Source organism: Motacilla alba, chromosome Z, assembly GCF_015832195.1.
Source record: "Motacilla alba alba isolate MOTALB_02 chromosome Z, Motacilla_alba_V1.0_pri, whole genome shotgun sequence".
NCBI lineage: Eukaryota > Metazoa > Chordata > Aves > Passeriformes > Motacillidae > Motacilla > Motacilla alba.
The window spans coordinates 474,595-484,024 of NC_052046.1; the positions used below are offsets into that span (position 1 = coordinate 474,595).

A 9,430-nucleotide genomic window follows, 5' to 3' on the forward strand; every position below is an offset into this window, starting at 1 on the left:
TCCGTATCGCCACAGAGTGACTTTATTAAAAAACATCACTTAAGTAAAGTGACAGAAATTTACACCAGTTCTGCCTGCAAGACAGAAGGCTCATCCCCATAATGTCATCAAAAAACGAATTAATGGCGAAACTAGTACTAAATTTTAATGTTTATATTTAAAGTCGCCACTCCCCTCACGGAATTCCCGCACTTGTCCGTTCCCAAAATGGCCGCCGGGGGGCGTCGCGCGCTCACGGCCTGCCCGTTCCCAAAATGGCCGCCGGGGGCATCTCTGCCCGTTCCCGAAATGGCCGCCGGGGGCATCTCTGCCCGTTCCCGAAATGGCCGCCGGGGGCATCGCTGCCCGTTCTCAAAATGGCCGCCGGGGGCATCGCTGCCCGTTCCCAAAATGGCCGCCGGGGGGCATCTCTGCCCGTTCCCGAAATGGCCGCCGGGGGCATCGCTGCCCGGTCCCAAGATGGCCGCCGGGGACATCTCTGCCCGTTCTCAAAATGGCCGCCGGGGGTATCTCTGCCCGTTCTCAAAATGGCCGCCGGGGGTATCTCTGCCCGTTCCCAAAATGGCCGCCGGGGGTATCTCTGCCCGTTCTCAAAATGGCCGCCGGGGGTATCTCTGCCCGTTCCCAAGATGGCCGCCGGGGGCATCTCTGCCAGTTCCCAAGATGGCCGCCGGGGGCATCTCTGCCCGTTCCCAAGATGGCCGCGGGCGGCGTCCCCGCGTCCCCGCGCTGCCCGTTCCCAAGATGGCGGCCGGCGGGGCGGGAGCGGAGGGGCGGCCGCGCCTGCGCCGTGCCCGCGGTGCATGCCGGGCGTGCTGCCCGCCGTGACGCTGCACATCGCAGCCGGCGCCGCCACCGGGGCCCGCGGCCATGGCGGGCGTGAAGGTGATCGCCAACGACACCGAGTTCCAGCCCGAGCTGAGCGCCGCCGGCTCCCGCCTGGCCGTGGTGAAGTTCACCATGAGGGGGTGAGTGAGGGCGGCGTGCGGCGCCTCAGGCTGCCGGGAAGGGCTCCGCCGTTCCCGTGGTTTTATGCGGGGTTCCCCGGCGCGGTTTTGCGGCGTGAGGGGCGCTCCGGAACGCGTCAGTGCGGGCACAGCATCAGCGCCTTCATAAGTTCCATGATTTTTAACAGCGTGTTCCCAGATCCTGCGATAAATTCCCGTTTCTCCCGCCGAACCCACTGCCCGCGGAGCCGGCAGCCCTCAGGCGCTGAGGGAGCGGCGGCTGCGCTGCTTTAGAGCCCCGTTTAAAGCGCCGGAAAACTGATGGGAACAAGGCACGGACTGCACTAAAAATACCTTAAAAACTCGGAAAAAACACCTTTTGCCCCATGAAACTTGGCTGCATCCGCACCCCATTTGCCCAGGAGAAGCAGATTGTGCCTTTTGCCCTCCTCGGCAGGGGAGGTGCAGCTGTGGTGAAATCGGGGATGAATTTGTCACCAAACAAACTTCAGCATCTGAATTATTCCCGTTAATCTGTGAAATTAGGGACAGTAGTGATAATCTCGGGGGTTTGGGGTTCATGGGGCACCTCATTATTTTTTTGGCGGCTGCCTCTTAGTTTATGGGTGGGTTTTTTGCCAATTTTCTACGTCGGGGTTTTTTTATGCCACTTTTTGTTTCTCTTTCTCAGTGAGAAACTCCCTTTACAGGAATTGGTGCAGCTGAGCACTTCCTGCACTTTTGCTGATGCAGAACAAGTAAAAAATACACATTTTCATCCAGGGCAATGCAATTAAATCAAAAGAAACCAGCTCTGTTCTCCCAGGGGCAAATAAATATAGGAATAACTGGTTACAGGTGTACATGAGATTTATTGTGGGAACAGTTTTATGATCCCTGAAGCTTTGATACATGTTGACCATTAAATATTTAAGTTGTATGTAAATATAATTTTTTCCCAGGAGGTAGCATGGATTAATGATACGAGTTTTTTGTTAGTAGTATTTTTTGCTGCTTTTGCCTCCTTTGTAACACTTTATTGAGCAGGACTGAGGTAAAAATGCTGCAAATAAGGACAGTAAATTGCAGACTGCCAAATGTCATCTTTCGTTGTATCAGCAGCTGGCGGCCAGGTAGAGAGGCTGTTTTTACAGCTGCAGATCAGGAAGAGCAGGACTGTCCTGGTTCCATTTGGGGCAGGCCCTGGAAAAGGAAACAGAGGTGGAACGAAGTCACTTTTCCCACAGGTGCGGCCCTTGCCTGCGGATCGCGCCCGCCTTCAACGCCCTGAGCAACAAGTACCCGCAGGCAACCTTCCTGGAGGTGGACGTGCACCAGTGCCAGGTGTGTGCCCCAGAGCCCTCCTGGCTGGGGAGGGGCTGGGAGGAGAGCCAGGGAGTGGGGAGGGAAAGGTGTCCTGTCCAGGATGGGGCTGGGGCAGGACAGGGGGGAGAGCCAGGGAGTGGAGAGAGCAGAGGGAAAGGCTCCAGCAGCGTCCGTGCCTCCCCTGTGCCTGCTGCAGCACGGGAGCCCTGACAGTGACTTGCCCCAAAGTGGGAGAGGTAAATCCCTCCTGGGGAGAAGCATTCCTGCAGTGCCTGCTGTGCTGCCTTCCTCTGAGCAGTGTAAAAGCACAGTCATTCATTCATTCATTGGTTCCCAGCCCCTGCTGCCTGTCTTGCTGAAATAGTACTTTAGATACCGCACGCAGCACTAGGGGGAATGCAGCAGAGCCTTTCCAGCCCAATATTGGTGCAATTGTTGAAGTCAGAAGCAGAAATAAATCAGCGGATTTGTTGGTGGGACCGGGTAGCTCCCGGTGGTGCAGGTGAGGGTGAGCAAAGCACTGATGGGGACTCCTGTGTGCCGCCAGGGCACGGCTGCCACCAACAACATCTCGGCAACGCCCACGTTCCTGTTCTTCCGGAACAAAGTGCGCATCGACCAGTACCAGGGAGCAGATGCCGTGGGCTTGGAAGACAAAATCAAGCAGCACCTGGAGAACGATCCTGGCAACAGCGAAGACACAGACATCCCCAAGGGATATGTGAGTATCTCCCCAGAGCTGATTGGAGTGCTTGTGTAGCTCAGGTGTTGAAGAAACCTGGTTTTCAAATGTACTTGAAGTCAAATAATTGGATTTTAGGCAGAGCTGCCCAAGAAAATCACTTGTCTGGGCTTTCTTTTCCAGAAAAAACGTAAATATTGACATGTATCCCTAGTCATTAAGATGCATTTTGTGTGCCACGCCGTGGCTGTCCCAGCTGTGAGCAGCTGTGCTCTCTGTCCCCAGATGGATCTGCTGCCCTTCATCAACAAGGCTGGCTGCGAGTGCCTCAACGAGAGCGACGAGCACGGCTTCGAGAACTGCCTGCGCAAGGACTCCTCCTACCTGGAGGTCCGACTGCGACGAGCAGGTGTGCTGCACGGCTGCGTGCCCCTGGGGGTGTGCAGGGCTCTGCCAGGGCTGCGAGCTCGGGGGGCCTGGGCTGCAGGGGAGCCCTGTGCCCCTGGGGATGTTCTGGGGGCTGGGAGCTCGGGGGGCCTGGGCTGCAGGGCAGTGCCTGGGCTGCAGGGCAGTGCCTGTTCTCCTGGGCAGGAGGCCTGGGCTCCAAAGGCCCCGTGCTGAGCACGCCCAGGCCCGGCAGCATTTGCTGGGCAGTAAAAAGGGCCAGAATGTGTGCAGCAGGGGCAAGTGAGCGCAGCGTTCACTCCAGAGCTGCCTTATCCCTGTTTCCTGTGCTGGGTTGGTTCCAAGTGAAGAAGCCAGTGTGTAATTGTGGTTTTTTCCCTCCACAGCTGCTTATCACTGTAGCTTTTAGTCAGCCTGTCAAGCTTTACTCTATGAAACTTCAGGGGCCAGACAATGGTGAGTGGTGCAGGTGGAGTTATTTATCATTGACTGATGGGCAAAGGTTAGAGTTTGATACACAAATCAAAAGCTTTATTCTAGATTGGTACACAAAGTATTTCTTACAGTTTGATACCCAAATAGAACTATTTATTATAGATTGATGCACGCATAGAAGTATTTTGTATAGATTGATACACAAATAGAAATACTTATTGTAGATTGATACACAAACAGAAGTATTTATCATTATTTGATACGTGTAGAAGTATTTATTGCAGTTTGATACACAAATCAAAGTATTTATTATAGATTAATACAGAGAAGTATTTATTATAGATTGATTAATACAGAGAAGTATTTATTATAGATTGATGCACAAATACAACTATTTATTATAGATTAAAACACAAATAGAAGTATTTATTATAGATTAATATACACGTAGAAGTATTTATTGTAGCTTGATACGCAAATACAAATATTTATGACATATTCATGCACAAATAGAAGTATTTCTTATAGATTGATACACACATTATTGCAGTTCGATGCTTAAATAGTATGTATTGTAGTTTGATACAGAAGTAGAAATATTTATTATAGGTTAATACACAAATGAAGTATTTTTTGTAGTTTGATACACAAATGGAAGTATTTCGTATAGATACACAAACAGTTACTGTAGTTTGATACACAAATAGAGGTATTTCTTACAGATTGATGCACAAATAATTTACTATAGTTTGATACACAAATAGAAGTATTTATTGTAGTTTGATACCCAAATAGCAGAGTTTGTTGATGTTTGATACCCAAATAGGAGGTTTGTTGCAGTTTGATACCCAAGTAGAAGTGTTTGTTGCAGTTTGATACCCAAATGGAAGTGTTTCTGGGTTGGTGGCCTGCAGAGAGACCCCTGGATGTCATTCCAGGCTGGAGCGAGATTGCCTGAGAGACTCGGCGTGTTCCTCTGGCAGCTGAGCTCCGTTGCGCGGTGAGCCCGGCCTGGGGAATGCCATGCACCCTCCCCTCTGTGTCCCCCAGGGCAAGGGCCAAAATGCATCAAGATCTTCATCAACCTGCCGCGCTCCATGGACTTTGAGGAGGCGGAGCGCAGCGAGCCCACGCAGGCGCTGCAGCTGGGCCCCGAGGACATCCGCGAGGACGGCGTCGTCCAGCTGCGCTACGTCAAGTTCCAGAACGTCAACAGCGTCACTGTGAGTGCCTGTCTGTGTCACTGTGCCTGTTCCAGGGTGTCACTGTGCCTGTTCAGTGTCACTGTGCCTGTTCCAGAGTGTCACTGTGCCTGTTCAGTGTCACTGTGCCTGTTCAGTGTCAGCAGTGTCACTGTGCCTGTTCAGTGTCAGCAGTGTCACTGTGCCTGTTCAGAGTATTACTGTGCCTGTTCCAGTGTCAGCAGTGTCACTGTGCCTGTTCAGTGTCACTGTGCCTGTTCCAGAGTGTCAACAGCGTCACTGGGAGTGCCTGTTCTGTGTCACTGTGCCTGTTCAGTGTCAGCCGTGTCACTGTGCCTGTTCAGAGTGTCACTGTGCCTGTTCAGTGTCACTGTGCCTGTTCAGTGTCACTGTGCCTGTTCCAGAGTGTCAACAGCGTCACTGTGAGTGCCTGTGCAGTGTCACTGTGCCTGTTCCAGGGTGTCACTGTGCCTGTTCAGTGTCACTGTGCCTGCTGCAGTGTCAGCGGTGTCACTGTGCCTGTTGCAGGGTGTCACTGTGCCTGTTCAGAGTGTCACTGTGCCTGTTCAGTGTCACTGTGCCTGCTGCAGTGTCAGCAGTGTCACTGTGCCTGTTCCAGAGTGTCACTGTGCCTGTTCAGTGTCACTGTGCCTGCTGCAGTGTTAGCAGTGTCACTGTGCCTGTTCCAGGGTGTCACTGTGCCTGTTCAGAGTGTCACTGTGCCTGTTCAGTGTCACTGTGCCTGCTGCAGTGTCAGCAGTGTCACTGTGCCTGTTCCAGGGTGTCACTGTGCCTGTTCCAGTGTCACTGTTGCAGTGTCACTGTGCCTGTTGCAGTGTCATAGTGTGTCCCTGCTGTCCTGAGCAGCCAGCCACAGCCCCTGGCAGGGAGGGCTGCCCGGAGCTCAGTAGCCATCACTGCTCTGATCTCAGCCCGGGTCTGCTCCGAGCAGAAGAAGAGCGGGGACGTTTCTGGCACTGGGGGCTGTGTTTGCTGGGTGTGGAGCCGGGAGCTCCCAGCGGGGCTTGGCCTGCCAGGGACCAGCAGTGTTCCCTGAGCAGTTCCTGGAGTGAGGAGCACAGGGACACGCACAACGGGACAAAGCTGTGCCCTGCTCACCGCCCACATCTGGAGCGGCTCAGGCTGTGGGGACAGGCACAGGCACTGGAGCAGCTCAGGCTGTGGGTATCAGTGCAGGCACTGCAGCAGCTCAGGCTGTGGGTACAGGCACAGGCACTGGAGCAGCTCAGGCTGTGGGTATCAGTGCAGGCACTGGAGCAGCTCAGGCTGTGGGTACAGGCACAGGCACTGGAGCAGCTCAGGCTGTGGGTATCAGTGCAGGCACTGGAGCAGCTCAGGCTGTGGGGACAGGCACAGGCACTGGAGCAGCTCAGGCTGTGGGTACAGGCACAGGCACTGGAGCAGCTCAGGCTGTGGGGACAGGCACAGGCACTGGAGCAGCTCAGGCTGTGGGTACAGGCACAGGCACTGGAGCAGCTCAGGCTGTGGGTACAGGCACAGGCACTGGAGCAGCTCAGGCTGTGGGTACAGGCACAGGCACTGGAGCAGCTCAGGCTGTGGGGACAGGCACAGGCACTGGAGCAGCTCAGGCTGTGGGTACAGGCACAGGCACTGGAGCAGCTCAGGCTGTGGGTATCAGTGCAGGCACTGGAGCAGCTCAGGCTGTGGGTATCAGTGCAGGCACTGGAGCAGCTCAGGCTGTGGGTATCAGTGCAGGCACTGCAGCAGCTCAGGCTGTGGGTACAGGCACAGGCACTGGAGCAGCTCAGGCTGTGGGGACAGGCACAGGCACTGGAGCAGCTCAGGCTGTGGGTATCAGTGCAGGCACTGGAGCAGCTCAGGCTGTGGGTACAGGCACAGGCACTGGAGCAGCTCAGGCTGTGGGTATCAGTGCAGGCACTGCAGCAGCTCAGGCTGTGGGTACAGGCACAGGCACTGGAGCAGCTCAGGCTGTGGGTACAGGCACAGGCACTGGAGCAGCTCAGGCTGTGGGTATCAGTGCAGGCACTGGAGCAGCTCAGGCTGTGGGGACAGGCACAGGCACTGGAGCAGCTCAGGCTGTGGGTACAGGCACAGGCACTGGAGCAGCTCAGGCTGTGGGGACAGGCACAGGCACTGGAGCAGCTCAGGCTGTGGGTACAGGCACAGGCACTGGAGCAGCTCAGGCTGTGGGTACAGGCACAGGCACTGGAGCAGCTCAGGCTGTGGGGACAGGCACAGGCACTGGAGCAGCTCAGGCTGTGGGTATCAGTGCAGGCACTGGAGCAGCTCAGGCTGTGGGTACAGGCACAGGCACTGGAGCAGCTCAGGCTGTGGGTACAGGCACAGGCACTGGAGCAGCTCAGGCTGTGGGTATCAGTGCAGGCACTGGAGCAGCTCAGGCTGTGGGTATCAGTGCAGGCACTGGAGCAGCTCAGGCTGTGGGTATCAGTGCAGGCACTGCAGCAGCTCAGGCTGTGGGTACAGGCACAGGCACTGGAGCAGCTCAGGCTGTGGGTACAGGCACAGGCACTGGAGCAGCTCAGGCTGTGGGTATCAGTGCAGGCACTGGAGCAGCTCAGGCTGTGGGTACAGGCACAGGCACTGGAGCAGCTCAGGCTGTGGGTATCAGTGCAGGCACTGCAGCAGCTCAGGCTGTGGGTACAGGCACAGGCACTGGAGCAGCTCAGGCTGTGGGGACAGGCACAGGCACTGGAGCAGCTCAGGCTGTGGGTATCAGTGCAGGCACTGGAGCAGCTCAGGCTGTGGGTACAGGCACAGGCACTGGAGCAGCTCAGGCTGTGGGTATCAGTGCAGGCACTGCAGCAGCTCAGGCTGTGGGTACAGGCACAGGCACTGGAGCAGCTCAGGCTGTGGGGACAGGCACAGGCACTGGAGCAGCTCAGGCTGTGGGTATCAGTGCAGGCACTGGAGCAGCTCAGGCTGTGGGTATCAGTGCAGGGACTGCAGCAGCTCAGGCTGTGGGTACCGGCACAGGGATGAAACTGAGTTCCCTCTTTTGGCTTGTTTCCCCCTGCAGTTGTTTGTGCAGTCCAATCATGGTGACGAAGAGACGACACGAATCACATATTTCACATTCATTGGCACCCCGGTGCAGGCCACCAACATGAACGACTTCAAACGAGTGAGTGCCTGGCTAACCCCTCAGGGGCAGCTGCAGCCCGCTCCGGGCTGAGGCACAAACCCCTGGGGACACAGTTCCGCCACCCTCGGGCGCCTGGGGCAGGTCTGGGGCTTTGGCCTGGCTTTGCTGAGCTTTCTGGCAGGTTTGAATCGTCAGCTTGGTGCAAAGGAGTGGTAAGAACTGAACTCATGGGGGGCTGGCGAGTTGCACGTACCAGAGGCAACATTCTTTCAATAGCTGTGAGATTTGTATCTTGATTTTGGGACTCTCTTTTGACAACGTCACTGTGAAAACTCTTATTTTGAAATAAAGTGCTTCAGTATTTGTGGTACCAATACCCTCTAATTTCAGAAGGCTGAAAGCACTAACACCAACATGCAGCATTTCCAGAGCCTCTCCTGTTTCTCAGCAGCTGAATGCTGAGGTCCCCTTTTCCCCATTCTTTTCCCATCCTTTTCCCATTGTTTTCCAACTTTCTTTGCCATTTTCCCATCTTTTCCCCTTTTTCTCCTGCTTTTTCTACTTTTTCCTTTTATTCCCCTCTTTATTCCCATCTTGCCCCTCACTATTCCCCAGAATTCCCATTTTCTCCATTTTTTCTCCTTTTTCCTCATTTTTCTGCCCTTTTCTCCTTTTTCCCCCCCTTTTCCCATATTTTTTCATTTTCCTCAAAACAATCCTTTTATCCTCTATAAAATACTTAATGTTCCCCCCAAATTGCCATTTTTTCCTTGTGAAATCCCCATTTTCTCCCAAAATCCCAAGCCATGGGGGTTGTGGTGGGAAAGAGGGGAATCTGGGAGGGGAATAGCCCAGCGCTTCACCGTCTTTTTGCTCTGGCAGGTGGTGGGCAAGAAGGGAGAGAGCCACTAGGAAGGACCGCGCTGCGAGGCCCGGCCGGGGTCCCTCTCTCCACTCCTGGATCGCCGCCTGCCGCGAGCCGGGGCTGTCCCTCCGACTGCTGCCATTCCCAATAAATCACTGCTTCCCGCTGGGCCTTCCTCCTCCTCCTCCTCCTCCCGGATTTGTAAATAAACCGCTGACTTTTGCCACGCCGCGTTCCGTTCTTGCGGGAGCCGGGCCTGCCGGGCTGCAGAGAGCTGCAGAGAGCTGCAGAGAGCTGCAGAGAGTGCAGAGAGCTGCAGAGAGCTGCAGGGGCCAGACGCAAGTACGGCTGCAGCCGCGCGCCCTGACCGCCGCACGGCGCGCCCGGCGCCACTGCCCCTGGCCCGGGGCCCCCGAGTCCTGCCTGAGCCCCACAGCTTCAGCCCTGGAGCCCAGGGCAGTC

The 9,430-nt window shown here is 55.3% G+C and overlaps 1 protein-coding gene across 1 annotated transcript; it reads left to right on the plus strand.

Annotated features, from left to right (window-relative positions):
- Positions 1-792: 792 nt before the first annotated feature.
- TXNL1 (thioredoxin like 1) lies at positions 793-9,193 on the plus strand. Its single transcript, XM_038125686.1, is given in 9 exon segments — positions 793-968; positions 2,195-2,291; positions 2,821-2,994; positions 3,241-3,345; positions 3,347-3,364; positions 3,747-3,816; positions 4,846-5,018; positions 8,038-8,142; positions 8,986-9,193. Coding segments are annotated over 9 exon segments (870 nt in total). The 5' UTR covers positions 793-870; the 3' UTR covers positions 9,016-9,193.
- Positions 9,194-9,430: the final 237 nt, after the last annotated feature.